This window comes from Hemitrygon akajei, chromosome 8 (genome assembly GCF_048418815.1).
Source record: "Hemitrygon akajei chromosome 8, sHemAka1.3, whole genome shotgun sequence".
NCBI lineage: Eukaryota > Metazoa > Chordata > Chondrichthyes > Myliobatiformes > Dasyatidae > Hemitrygon > Hemitrygon akajei.
The window spans coordinates 118,867,313-118,882,280 of NC_133131.1; the positions used below are offsets into that span (position 1 = coordinate 118,867,313).

Below are 14,968 nucleotides of genomic sequence, written 5' to 3' on the forward strand. Positions count from 1 at the left end.
ATGCAGCCTGTCAGAATGCTCTCCACAGTACAACTATAGAAGTTTCTGAGTGTATTTGTTGACATGCTAAATCTCTTCAAACTCATAATAAAGTATAGCAGCTGTCTTGCCTTCTTTATAACTACATCAATATGTTGGGACCAGGTTAGATCCTCGGAGATCTTGACACCTAGGAACTTGAAGCTGCTCACTCTCTCCTCTTCTGATCCCTCTATGAGGATTGATATGTGCTCCTTTGTCTTACCCTTCCTGAAGTCCACAATCACCTCTTTCATCTTACTGATGCTGAGTGCCAGGTTTTTGCTGCGGCACCATTCCACTATTTGGCATATCTCACTCCTGTACGCCCTCTCGTCACCACCTGAGATTCTACCAACAATGGCTGCATAGTCAGCAAATCTACAGATGGTATTTGAGCTATGCCTAACCACACAGTTGTGTGTATACAAAGAGTAGAGCAGAGAGTAAGAAGACCCCAGTAGGAGTTATTTACAGGCCTCTGAACAGTAGCCAGGATGAGGTCTGCAAATTACAGTGGGAGATAGAAAAAGCATGTCAAAAAGGCAATGTTACATTTGTCATTGAGGATTTCGATGTGCAGGTAGATTGGAAAAAATTAAGTTGATGCTAGATTACGAGAGAGCAATATTGGAATGCCCCAAGATGACATTTTGGAGCAACTTGTGGTTGAGCCCACTGACTAGGGGATAAACAATTCTGGATTGCGTGTTGTGCAAAAAACTGGATATGATTAGGGAACTTAAGGTAAAGGAACCCTTAGGAAAAAGTGATCATAATATGATGGCATACACCCGCAATTTGAGAGGGAGAAGCCAAGGTCAGATGAATCAGTGCTACAGGGGAGTAAAGGGAGTTTCAGAGACATGAGAGAGGAGCTGGCCAAAGCTGTTTGTAAGGGAACACTAGCAGGAATGATAGTAGAACAGCAGTGGCTGGAGTTTCTGGGAGCAATTCAGAAGGTGCTGGATAGATACATCCCAAAGAAGAGGAAACTTTCTAAAGGCAGGATGCTGGAATCGTGGCTGACAAGGGAAGTCCAGGCCAACATAAAAGCAGAAGAGAGAGCATATAATAAAGCAAAAATTAGCAGGAAGGAGGGAAAAGATGAACAATGAGGTAAGCTAGCCAAAAATATCAAAAATGATACCAAAAATTTTTACAGGTGTATGATGAGTAAAAGAGGCAAAGATAGATAACAGACCACTTGAAAATGACGCTGGAGAAGTAGTAACAGGAACAAGGAAATGGTGGATGAACTGAATAGATATTTTACATCAGTCTTCACTGTGGAAGACACTAGTATGTAGAAAGGTTGAAAGTGTCAAGGGACAGAAGTGAGTGCAGTTGTTATTACAGGGGAGAAGTTAGTTGGGAATTTGAAAGCTCCAAAGGTAGGTAAGTCACCTTGACCTGATGGACTACACATTAATAAAGATCTTTCAATCAATAGATTCAGGCATGGTTACGGAGGGCTGGAAAATTACAAATGTCACTCCACTCTTCAAGAAGAGAGGGAGGCAGAAGAAATAGGCCAGTTAGCCTGACCTCAGTTGTTGGGAAGATGTTGGAATTGATTGCTAAAGATGTAGTTTCGGATTCTTTGGAGGCACATGACAAAATAGGCTGAAAGCAGAGTGATTTCCTCAAGGGGAGATCTTGCCTGACAAATCTGTTGGAAATTTTTGAAGAAATAACATGCAGGATAGACAAGAAAAATCAGTGGATGTTGTGTACTTGGATTTTCTGAAGGTCTTTGACAAGGTACTGTACTGCACGAGGCTGCTAAACTACTTAAGAGCCCGCGATATTACTGGAAAGATACTAGCATGGATAGAACATTGGCTGATTGGCAGGAGGCAACAAGTGGGAATAAATGGCTCTTTTATTGGGTTCTGTCCCCCTTGGTGGCGCAATAATATCAGTGCCGGACTCCAGAGCGAAGGTTCCCGAGTTCGAATCCAAGTCAGGTTGAGCGTCAAGCTAGCAACTCGGCCTTGTAAAAGCAAGAATAGCTTGCTACAGAAACACCGTCATCATTGTGCCCCAATAACTCCACTGCCAAGTTAAGGGATATTCTTCTTCTCTTCTTCTTATTGAGTTCTGGTGACTAGTGCTGTTCCACGGGGGTCTGTGTTGGGACTGCTTCTTTTTCTGTTGTATGTCAATGATTTGCATGATGAAATTGATGGCTTTGTGACCATGTTTGTTGACGATATGAAGAATCGGAAGGGAAGGTAGTGTTGAGGAAGCAGAGAGGCTGCAGAAGGACTTAGATTAGGAGAATTGTCAAAAAGGTGGCAGGTGGTATACAGTGTCGGGAATTGCATGGTCATGCACTTTGGCAGAGGAAATAAAAACGTACACTATTTACTAAACAGGAAGAAAATTTTTTAAAAAAAGAGGTTCAAAGGGATTTGGGTGTCCTCATGCAGTCCTCCCTAAAGCTTCATTTACATGTTGGATCAATGGTGAGGAAGGCCAATACAATATTAGTATTCATTTCAACAGGACTAGAATATAAAGCAAGAATGTATTGCTGAGACTGTATAAGGCACTGGTGGGGCCTCAGCTGGAATATTGTCAGCAGTTTTGGGCTGCTTGTTTAAGAAAAGATGTGCTAACTTTGGAGAGGGTTCAGAGGAGGTTCATTACAATGATTCCTTTAATGAAAGGATTATCATACGAGCAGTAATTAAAGGCTCTGGGCCTGTAACCATGGGAGTTTAGGAGATTGAGGGGGGATCTCATTGAAACCTATCAAATGTGGAAAGGCCTAGATAGTATGGATGTGAAGAGGAATTTTCCTTTGGTAGGGGAGTCCAGGACCAGAGGGCACTGCCTCAAAATAGCGGGATGTCTATTTTGAACAGAGGTGAGGAGGAATTTCTTTAGTCAGAGGATGGTGAATCTGTGGAATTCATTGCCACAGGTAGCTGTGGAGGCCAGGTCACTGGGTGCATTGAAGACATAGGCTGGTGGGTTCCTGATTAGTCTGGATGTGAAAGGATATGGGGAGAAGGCAGTAATTAATAATTATACTTATTGAAAGTAATCTTTTAGCTAAATGTTTTTGTTAACTAGTAAACACGGTGGGGGGGGGGGGGGTCTCGGCCCGAAACGTCAACAGTGCTTCTTCCTATAGATGCTGCCTGGCCTGCTGCGTTCCACCAGCATTTTGTGTGTGTTGCTGTTGTACTGATTTCAAACTTTGCTCAAATGGTGGCATTTGTACTTCAAAATGAACAGTTTTGTGATCTTGCACAGTTGATGGATATTGGGGGAACCTTTCTTGCGCCTAGTGCGGACAGTGAGCGACGTTTTAGCCTAATGAATCAACTCAAAAACAAGCTGAGAAACCATTTAGGTGAATGTCATTTGGATATGTAAATGAGAATCAAATGCTATCAATTGGATGGAAGTTCTATTATTCTAGATAGAGTTTACAAAGAATGGGTAAATGCCAAAGACAGGAGAGAGAAAAAGTAACTGAGTGACTTAAATAGGTATGTTATTTTGTTGTTATTCTGTGAAGTTTTATGTCAAATATTTTGTAAGCCTACATAAACTGTGCCATGTGTGCATTCAGTGCACACATACTTTTGTCACAGGAAAAAAAATTGCACAACGTAAGATTTTTGTGCACACTGACTACTAAAAATTAGAGGGAACATTGCTGGTGATATTCACTGATGTTGGCACAACATTGTGGGCCAAAGGGTCTATAATGTGCTGTAGATTTTCTACTTTTTATGTTCCATGATTAATACAACCGATATCAGGTAAAAATTACTTTTAATTCTAATTATTCCTTACTGTGATGGATCAAGTTATCAGAAAGTTTCTTTTGAATGGAAAAACTGCACCCAGATGTTAATATATTAATTTACTTAGCAAGTCTGCAGTAATGTAACATATTTAATAGCATTTCTACAAAATACAAAAGTTAACTGTGCAGTTTGATTAATTGTATACTAAGCTAAACACTGGAATCATCTGTGTGTAAAGCATCAAAATGGATAACCAGGGAGAATTGCACCAGGAAAAAAAAGGTTTCTAAAACCTTTATTTCAGTTGCTGATACTTAAAAATGATTTGAATTATTATGCTATTATGATATTTACTCTTGATTAGGAAGTCAACATGCTTTGTTTTGTACAGCACAAAAAGCGTGGTAGCTGTCAGAATAAATATATTAAACATATTTGACATTAAGCCTAATGTATTATAGTCATGTAGTCCAGCTCTCATTAATAAATAAGAGAACAACAATATGTTATCATTACAAACATTATGGTCAAATGCATGAGGAAGTGCTGTGTTATTGAATTAGTGGCTTGCTGAAGGGTTTTTGAAATGTTGCTAAAAGTACTTAGTAGGCAATTCTATATCTTTTTGAGATCCAGTGTAATAGTGTTCATTCATCCTGCAAGGATCTATAGAAGGAAGCATTTTAATTAAAGGATTAACTTTATTCACTTTTCAAATTAAAGAAAATTGTCAGTTTTAAATATCACCTCTAAAAGAATTAAATGAGCTGTTAAATTAATGTGTTAACTTTACACATTGGCCCTGAAGATATGTAGAACATTATACAAATGTGGAGTGAAGAGTCATGCACACATTTGCTTAACTATGAGTTTTAAGTTGCATAATGTATTATAATTTCATCTTGACTGATGATAGCATGAAAGAGATGGTAATATTGTAATGAGCTGGCCTAACTATTTTTGGATCTATTCTTGATAATTAAATGCTTATCAGGATCATAAACATGAAATGATGAATGTGTACATGATGAATATAACTCAAGGATTTGTCCTTTGCATTTGTGTGTCAGTAACACAGTTGGAATTTATTGTCTTTCCCTATCTGTTATAGAGTCATAGAGAAGTACAGCACAGAAACAGGTCCTTCAGCCCATCTTGTCTCTGCTGAGCTATTTAAGCTGCCTATTCCCATTGACCTGCACTGGGACCATAGCCCTCCATAAGCCTACTAACCATGTACCTATCCAAACTTCTCTTAAACACTGAAATCAAGCTCACGTGCACCATTTGTGCTGGCAGCTCATTCCACATGTACACAACCCTCTGAGTGAAGAAGTTTCCCATCATGTTCCCCTTAAACTCTTCACCTGCCTCCCTTAACCCATGACTCCAATGTACCCATGTAGTCTTATCCAATTCAGTGGAAAAAGCCTGCTTGCATTTACCCTATCTATAGCACTCATCATTTTGTACACTTCTATCAAATATCCCCTCATTCTTCTATGCTCAAGGGAATAAAGTCCTAATCTATTCAACTTCTCCCAATAACTCAGGTCCTCAGGTCCTGGCAACATACTTGTAAATTTTCTCTGCACTCTTTCAATATTATTGACATCCTTCCTGTAGGTAGGTGACTAAAACTAAACACAATACTCCAAATTAGGCCTCACCTACTCTTATATGTCTTATATGCACAACTTTGACGTAACATCTGTACTCAATAATTAGATTTATGAAGGTCAATGTGCCAAATGCTTTCTTTATGATGCTCTCTAACTGTGACACCACTTTCAAGGATTTATGGATCTGCATTCCCAGATCCCTATGTTCTACCGCACTCCACAGTGCCCTGTTGCTCACCGTGTAAATCCTACCCTGATTTGTCCTCCAAAGTGCAACATCTCACACTTGTCTGTAGTAATTTTCGTCTACTGTTTTTCACCCCATTTTTCCAGATAGTCCAATCCCACTGCAAGCTTTGATATTCATCCTCACTGTCCACTACATCTCCAAACTTGGTGTCACCTGAAAATTTGCTGATTTCCAGCTTGTTCATAAATGACAAGTAATAACTAACCCAACACTGTTCCCTACTGTGCACACTAGTCACAGGCAAACATCTATTACCACTGTCTAGCCTCTCCCGCAAAGCCAATGTCTAATCCAATTTACTACCTCATCTTGAATGCCAAGCTGATGCACCATCAATAACTCACACTGAGACTTAGGAAGCGAGATATCGGCTTTTATTGACTGGAAGAATAAACAGCACTACATCCTGGGGAAAATGAGGGAGAGCAGCAGCCCACAGTCGCCTTTATACAGGGGTCTGTGGGAGGAGCCACAGGAGCAGTCAGCAGGGTCTGTGGGAGGAGCCACAGGAGCAGTCAGACAGGTATATCTAGTTCACCACACAAGCACCTGAACCTTCTTGACCAATCTCCCAAACAGGACTTTGTCAAATTCCTTGCTAAAGTCAACATCCACTGCCTTGCCTTTATCTGCTTTCTTGGTAACTTCCTCAAAAAACCTTATGAGATTGGTTAAACATGGCTTCCCATGCACAAAGCATGTTGACTATCCCTAATTAGTTCCTTCTATACCTGGTCCCTTGGAATACCTTTCAATAACTTCCCCACTACTGCTGTCAGGCTTACTGGCCTATAATTTCCTGCTTATTCTTAGAGCCTTCATTAAACAACAGAACAAAATCAGCTAACCTCCAATCTTCTGGCACCTCTTCCTGGCTAAGGATGTTTTAAATATCTCAGCTAGGGTCCTTAGAATTTCTGTACTTGCCTCCCAGAGGGTCCTAGGGAGCACCTTGTCAGGCCCTGGAGATTTATCCATCCTGATTTCCCTCAAGACAGCAAACCTCCTCCTCTGTAATCTGTGTATGGTCCATGACCTCACTGGGGCTTTGCCTCACTAATATAGACTCTATGCCTGTCTCTCAAGTAAATACAGATGCAAAAAATCAGTTTAAGATCTCCCCCATCTCTTTCAGCTCTATGCATAAATGACCATTCTGATCTTCCAGATCAAAGGGATCAATTTTGTCCCTTTTTATCCCTTTGCTCTCAATATATCTGTAGAATCCCCTGGGATTCTCCTTCACCTTATCTGCTAGAGCAACCTCATGTCTTCTTTTAGCCCTACTGATTTCCTTCTTAACTGTTCCCTTGCATATCTCATACTACTGAAGAACTTCATTTGCTCCTTCCAGCCGATACCTGCTTTTTCTTCTTAACCAGGGCCTTAATATCTCTCGAGAACCTTTTGCAAAATACTTACAAGCTTTTTTTTGTTGCAGTAAATTTTCAATAAACCCAGATAGCCTTGAACTTTATGTCCTATGCTGCTTCCCATTAATCACTCATTAACAAGAAAGTCATATCCAAAGACATAGAATGTGTTAATGGCCTACATGGAGTAATTTAGTGGCAGCTGATGAACCATTTTATTTCTGTTGCACTTATGGTTATTGGCTATAATATTTTATGACTGATGTGTAATGGGCTGTTTATACTTTGTGGTGTCACAAAGTTACAGAGCCCACACCTTGTCATCACTGTAAAATGACTCACGTAAGGGCTGCAGTATTTTGAATTCCAATCACAATTTTTCATTAATGTGTTCAAGAAATTTTATGCCTAGCTTAAGGAAGCCATTTTTGTGATTTCAAATTATATTGTTCTATTATATGTAATTTTTTTCAGGTTATTGTACTGACTTTGTATATTCTGCAAACTCTACCACTGTCTTAGCTAAAATTAGGTACAAATAATCATTTTGCATTCTAGAGCAACATACTGAAAATGCTGGTGTAACTCAGCAGCTCAGGTAGCATCTATGGAAATTAACGAACAGTCGACTTTTCTGGCTGAGACCCAAAATGTTGACTGTTTATTCATTTCCATAGATGCTGCCTTATCTGCTGAGTTACGCCATCATTTTGATTGTGTTGCTCTGGGTTTTGAGCATCTGCAGGATATCTTGTGTTTATATTTTACATTAATCAGACAAAATAAAATTGGAAATGTAATTGGGAATGCCACCTCCTTTACTGTGTGCAAGCGGTGAAGTACAATATTTCTTGTGTCTTAAAAAGCTTAAAGGAACCTTTGATCTTGTTGTTAAATGTAGGAAACAATTGTAGTCCTCGTTAAGCAACTTAACAGCAATATCATCCTTGTGTGGTGGGTGTATATGTGTGGAAGCAACGAGTACTTGGCAATGGCTTTTTAACCTAGTCTCTGCATTTCCATGTCCATGCTTCTTTCCAAATCGCTAAAAAGGATATGGAAAAGATCAGGGGCTGGCATGGAAAATAATAATTTCATTTTCTACTCCATGTTCTGATCATTTTCTCCACATCTCCTCATTCAGTGTTTGTGATTTGGCTTCCTCTACTTTGGTGACACCATGCATAGATTAGGCAACTGTTTGGCAGAGGTCCTGTGCTCTGTCTGCATACATATGATTTTGATTCTTCTCTACAGTTGGACACTTTGTCTTCTCACATTCCACTCAGATTATGACAGTAAGGCATACACATATTGAATTTTCCAATTCTAATTTCCAGTTTTCCTGTGTAAGTAACCTACACTCCGTATGTTCTCCTCTCACTCATACTTACACCAGTCCACCTTCCTCTTCCTGCACCTGGTCCCATTTATCCATCATCTGCTCCTCATCCGGCTCTACCTATTACCTTACTAGCTTCTGGGTCACCACCCTTTCCCCCTCTTATTCCCATCTGCCCATCACCCAGTCCAATCTGTTTCCATCTATTCCCTACCAGCCTTTATCCTTTCCTCTTGCCTACTGTTGATTCCTGACTATCTTTCCTTGTGCCTCTCAGTCCTGATGCAAAGTCTGGACCTGTAGCATTAACTTCAATCATTTGCTCCCATAGATGCTGCTTAATCTGCTCTGTTCTTCTAGCATCCTGTTTTTGTTGTTGATTAAAATAATCAGCATATGGCAATTTTAATTCCAGTGTTTTAATATAGATCAACAGAACTTAGACATCAGGGAATACAACAGAATAAACTGCCGTTCAAAGGCTTGAGCTTATTTTAATAATAACTTCCTGGATATGATGCATAGGAGAACAAGGCCAATGACCTTCTTTACCATAATGGGAAGAAGCCCACTAATGTACTAAAGAAATGTTAGATGAATGTTGCCAGTGACGTCAGCTGCAGTAAAAGTGCAGGAGCAAAAGAATAAAAACGCAAGTAGGATACATGGCCCTTCTAGCCTGTCTTGCAATTCAGTACAGCTGGTCAGAACCAGAATCACTTTATTGCCAGTGAGTGAAACATAATAGAATTGACTGTAGTTCAGCGCTAAGTATAAAACACAGAACAATATGTTATGGACAACACAATGGCAACCAACAATTTACAATGCAGTAGTGCAGACTGCCATGAGCAATCAACAATTAGCAGAATGGTTACATGCGCAAACGTCAGTTATCAAACTTAAATAAATATGAACATATGAACAGACTAAATAATTATCAACAGTACAAGGAGAAGGTACCTCATGAGAGACTCATCCAGAAAGTCATGAGGCATGGGATCAGTGGAACCTTGGCTGTTTGGATAAAAAATTGGCTTAAAGGAAGAAAGCAGAGGGTGGTTGTGGAAGGAAAGTATTCTGCCTGGAGGTCAATGACTAGTGGAGTGCCACAGGGATCTGTCCTGGGACCCCTGCTATTTGTGATTTTTATAAATAACCTGGATGTAGAGGCAGAAGGATGGGTGAGTAAGTTTGCGGATGACATGAAGCTTGGAGGAGCTGTGGATGGAGCTGCAGGTTGTCGAAGGTTACAAGGGGATATAGACAGGTTGCAGAGTTGGGCAGAAAAATGGCAGATGGAGTTCAATCCAGACAAGTGTGAGGTGATGCATCTTGGAAGGACAAACCAGAAGACTGAGTACAGGATTAATGGTCAGTTACTTAAGAGTGTGGATGAACAAAGGGACCTTGGGGTTCAAATCCATACATCCCTCAAGGTCGCTGCACAGGTTGATAGGGTAGTTAAGAGGGCCTATGGGATGCTAGGCTTCATTAACAGTGGGATTGAGTTCAAGAGTAGAGAGGTCATGTTGCAACTCTACAAATCTCTGGTGAGACTGCCTTCGAGTATTGTGTTCAGTTCTGGTCACCTCATTATAGGAAGGATGTGGAAGCTATGGAGAGGGTGCAGAGGAGATTTACCAGGATGTTGCCTGGTTTGGAGAACAAGTCATATGAAGCAAGGTTAGCAGAGCTGGGACTTTTCTCTTTGGAGCATAGAAGAATGAGAGGGGCCTTGATAGAGGTCTACAAGGTTATGAGAAGCATAGATAGGGTGGATAGTCAGTACCTGTTTCCCAGGCACCAATAGTAAACACCAGAGGGCATATGCACAAAATTAAGGGAGGGAAGTTTATGGGAGACATCAGGGGTAAGTTTTTTACACAAAGGGTTGTGAGTGCCTGGAATGACTTGCCAGGGATGGTGGTGGTGGTGAACATTAGGGGTATTTAAGAACGTCTTGGACAGGCACATGGATGAAAGAAAAATGGAGGGTTATGGGGTAGTGTGGGTTTAGTACTTTTTTTAAGGATTATATGGGTCAGCACAACATGGAGGGCTGAAGGTCCTGTACTGTGCTGTAGTGTTCTATGGTTCTATGGAGAGCAAGGAAGGCAATTTAATAGTCCATTCTAGGACAAGAGGGCACGACTTCAAGATTGAAGGACGCCCATTTAGAACAGAGATGCAGAGAAATTACTTTAGTCAGAGGGTGATAAATCTATGGAATTTGGTGCCACGTATGGCTGTGGAGGCCAAATCATTGGGTGTATTTAAGGCAGAGATAGATAAGTTTTTGATTAGACAGGGGAATAAAGGGTATGGGGAGAAGGCAGGAGAGTGGGGATGACTGGAAGAATTGGATCAGCCCATGATTGAATGGCAGAGCAGACTCGATGGGCCAAATGGCCCACTTCTGCTCCTATATCTTATGGTCTTAATGAATCTTGTGCAGGGACAGTTGGGGTATAACACCTGAGTGAGATTTATTGAGAAGCTGGATAGCTACAGGAAAGAAGCTTTGGAGATGACGTGTAAACCTGGTGATGTTAGACATGTAGCATCTCCCTGATTGCAATTTGTTAGAATGGGTTGAGTCAGCAGTAATTTTTTCAGCTTTTTACTTCGCTCTGGTGATGAAGAGTTCTTTTAGTGTCAGTAGCTGGCAGCCACTGATCTTCTCTGCTGAGTGGACTACTCCCTGCAATGTGGACTTGGAGAGAGAGGAGGCGGTGGGAAACCAAATTGTAATAGAGGAGGTCACAATACTCTCAATGATGGCTGAGTAAAAATTCATCTGGATACACCCTGAGATGTTAAGTTTCCTAATCTGGTGTAGGAAGACAATCTCTGTTGGGCTTTCCTAGTGATGTGCTTTTCCCACTTCAATATATTAGTAATGGTTGTCTCCAGGACGTTGAATAACTTGACACAGCCTGACCCATTAATTTCAAAGGGGGAGCAGGTAGGAAATTGTTGGCAGAAGTCAATCCTCATTTCCACTGTCTTGCTAGTAATAAGTTTCAAGTTGTTATGAGCACATCATACTGCAAGAGGGTCTACCTCTCTTTGCTAGCAGGTCGCAGCATTATTAGAGATGCAACCAACTGTGGTCGTGTCATCTGTGAACTTTAGGATTTTAGTGGGATTGTCTGTGGAGGTACAGGCATTTGTATAAAGTGAGAACAGGAGGGGTAAAAGAACATAGCCCTGTTGAGAGCCTGTGCTTATAGACATTGCATCTGACAAGTCTTCCTCCCTGTCAGGAAGTTTGTAATCCATTGACAGATGCTGTAGGGCACAGCTAGCTGGGTTAGCTGGCTCTGGAGCAACTCTAGAACATTAGTGTTAAAAGCGGAACTAAAAACAAGATCCATACATTGGTGTTGGAAGTCCAAATGTCGAAGAACGTAATGAAGGCACAAGTTAGCTGCATCTTTAACTGAGCAACTTGTTCTATAAGCAAACGGTAGTGGGTCAATGGAGGACTAATAATGGACTTAAGGTAGGACAACTTCAGACATTCAAAAATTTTCATAACTACTGAAGTCAGAGTGACTGGCTTATAAATCATTAAGTCCAGTGATCTTGTCTTTCTTGGAAAATGGAACAACTGTAGCATCTTCAAAACTGTCCTGTCCTGTACCCTGCCTAATTTCAGGGAGGTGTTAAATATCTCAGTGAAGGTAAGTGCTAGCTGATCCATACAGTGCCTTAGAGTGCCAGGTGAGACACTATCTAGGTCTGTAACTTTCCTAATGCGTTTTTTTTCCCAGAGCGGCCTCAACAGCATCTTGTATACTTTTAACAATAGTCCTCATTTCTAAACTGTTTTGCAATAAGGGTTAATATTTGCCCTCATAACTTCCTGCTGACTTTGGTGATTTGTGCATAGCAACATATATCTTCAAACTTCACTCATTTTAATTTCCTTCCTGGGGTTTTCTTAGACCTTGGTCTTGCAGAACTCCCTTCAAACAAATGGACCATTGACATGACCTGGTCAACTCTGGTGCAGCTTTCTCAGAACACCTGTTTACTCAATTAGTCACACAAGTGATGAAAGATGATAAGGTGCTACTCATGATAAATGCAATGTTGGAAGCAATGTGAATGCAATGTTAGAGTCAGCTGAAAGAGAGCAGTAAAGGGAATACACTGACCTTTTCTCTTCAGCTGAAGACCTCTCACACAACCTTCTCAGATCTAAAAAAATAGGTGAAGGTGTAGGCTTCTTAGCCAATTGACCCTGTCCATTGGAACCACAAAAGATAACAAATGCTGGAATCTGGAGCAAAAAGTCATTGGAGAAATGCAAAACCCTGAATCAAGACCTGAAACATTGACAATTCCTTTCACCTAAATGATGTTGCCCAACTCACTGTGTTCCTCCAGCAGATTGTCTGTTAATCCTATCCTTTGTTTATTGAGTTTATGGTTGAACTATGACTAACTGTTGTGTACCCATTTTTCCTACGTTCATTAATCAATATCAATAAATAAGATTTAGAATTAGAATTAGAAAAGATTTAGATTTTAACTGATGGTAAAGAGTACTATATTGGGAAAGCATAGAGTGCTAAATGATACATTCTTAATAATTCTCCATGTATTAAATTTGAAAATTAGTAATGAAGTTTTACACTTCATATGTTTCTGAGTTTAACAGTAATAATCCAATAAACATTATTTTACTTGGCCAGGTGGGGCATCGTTAGACCTCAATTCTGTAGAGCCCAAACCAAAGAAGTGGATCATTGACATAACCTGGCTAAATCTGGTACAGCTCTCTCAATCGTACCCATTCACCCAACTACTTGCACAAGTGACCAAAAATGATAAAGCTTGGAAGGCTTGGTTTGATGAAGAAGCTCCTGAGGAATCACCTCTCCCTGATGGATACGACACGACTTTGGACACGTTCCGCAAATTATTACTTATTCGGAGCTGGTGCCCAGATCGTACTATTGCTCAGGTAAATTTCTTCAATCTTTATAGTTTGTATACTTATTGATTTCTATCTCGAGCAGTGTATATGCTGCATGCATATTAAATGGGTCAACACTATTACATGAGTAACACTGCAATAGTCTTAGGTTGCTCTATTAAAGTTCTAAGTTTTCTTAAGAATATCTGTGCACAACCATAATATTTGAAGATACAAAATAGTTAAACAGAATCATTCTACCCTGATTATCCAGGAAAAAAACAGAACAACCATCCTTTTTGTGGTATCAAGATGGTAGCTAAACGATTTTTGTATTTTGTTGGGTTTTTTTCAAAGTGATTAATGTATTAATGGCTTTTCGCATACAAACTGATTTCAATCCTCAGTTTGTTTTCGTAGTTTGAAATTCTGCTTACTTGCCATGTAATCACATTCAAAGTAAATTTTCATGTTTTGTTGTCACCATGCAAGTTTGTAAAAATCTTAAAAATTACAAGGATAAGATAGCTTGTCTTTTCAAGACTGAAAACTATTTGACATTTTTCAATATAACCTTTGGTGCTTTAATGATTCTGTGCTTCACTGATACTTGAAATGTTATCTGTCCAAACATCATGCAGTTTGATTACAGCTTTCTCAGAGATTTTGAGTAGCACACACAAAATACTATAGGAACTCAGCAAGTCAGGCAGTATTTATGAAGGGAAATAAAAAGATGATGCTTTGGCCAAGACCCTTCATTAGGAGTGGAAGGTAGGGTGCAGAATCAGAATCAGATTTATTATCACTGGCATGTGACGTGGAATTTGTTAACTTAGTAGCAGCAGTTCAATGCAATAGATAATATAGAATAAATAAATAAATAAAGCTTATTCAGTATACTTTATACAGTATATGTATATTGAATAGATTAAAAATCATGCAAAAATCAGAAGTACGATATATTTAAAAAAAGTGAGGTAGTGTCCAAGGGTTCAATGTCCATTTAGGAAATGGATGGCAGAGGGGAAGAAGCTGTTCCTAAATTGCTGAGTGTGTGCCTTCAGGCTTCTGTACCTCATACCTGATGGTAACAGTGAGAAAAGGGTATGCCTTGGATGCTGGATGTCCTTAATAATGGACGCTGTCTTTCTGAGACACCACTCCTTGAAGATGTCCTGGGTACTTTGTAGGCCAGTACCCAAGATGGAGCTGACTAAATTTACGACCCTCTGCAGCTTCTTTCGGTCCTGTGCAGTAGCCTCCCCACCATACCAGACAATGATGCAGCCTGTCAGAGTGCTCTCCACACTACATCTATAGAAGATTTTGAGTGTATTTGTTGACATACCAAATTTCTTCAAACTCTTAACTATAAAAAAGGTCACTGTCTTGCCTTCTTTATAACCGCATCAATATGTTGGGACCAGGTTAGATCTTCAGAGATCCTGACAGCCAGGAACTTGAAACTGCTCACTCTCTTCACTTCTGATCCCTCTATGAAGATTGGTATGTGTTCCTTTGTCTTAACTTTCCAGAAGTCCACAATCAGCTCTTTTGTCCCTAAGCCCGAATAGAAGGTGGAGGAGGGGGAGGAGTACAAGCTGGCAGATAATAGATTGAGTCTTCTATAAGTTTTTGTCTGTACATTTCAGAAATTTGT

At 40.1% G+C, this 14,968-nt stretch overlaps 1 protein-coding gene across 1 annotated transcript in view; it reads left to right on the forward strand.

The window, feature by feature from the left end:
• The window catches only part of dnah5l (dynein, axonemal, heavy chain 5 like), a gene marked incomplete at its 5' end in the record, with an annotated part of 260,289 nt that overhangs the window by 178,212 nt on the left and 67,109 nt on the right, over window positions 1–14,968 (forward strand). Inside the window, one exon of the mRNA XM_073055303.1 lies at window positions 13,082–13,353. Coding sequence (XP_072911404.1) covers window positions 13,082–13,353 — 272 coding nt within the window. The remainder of the gene's footprint in view (window positions 1–13,081; window positions 13,354–14,968) is intronic.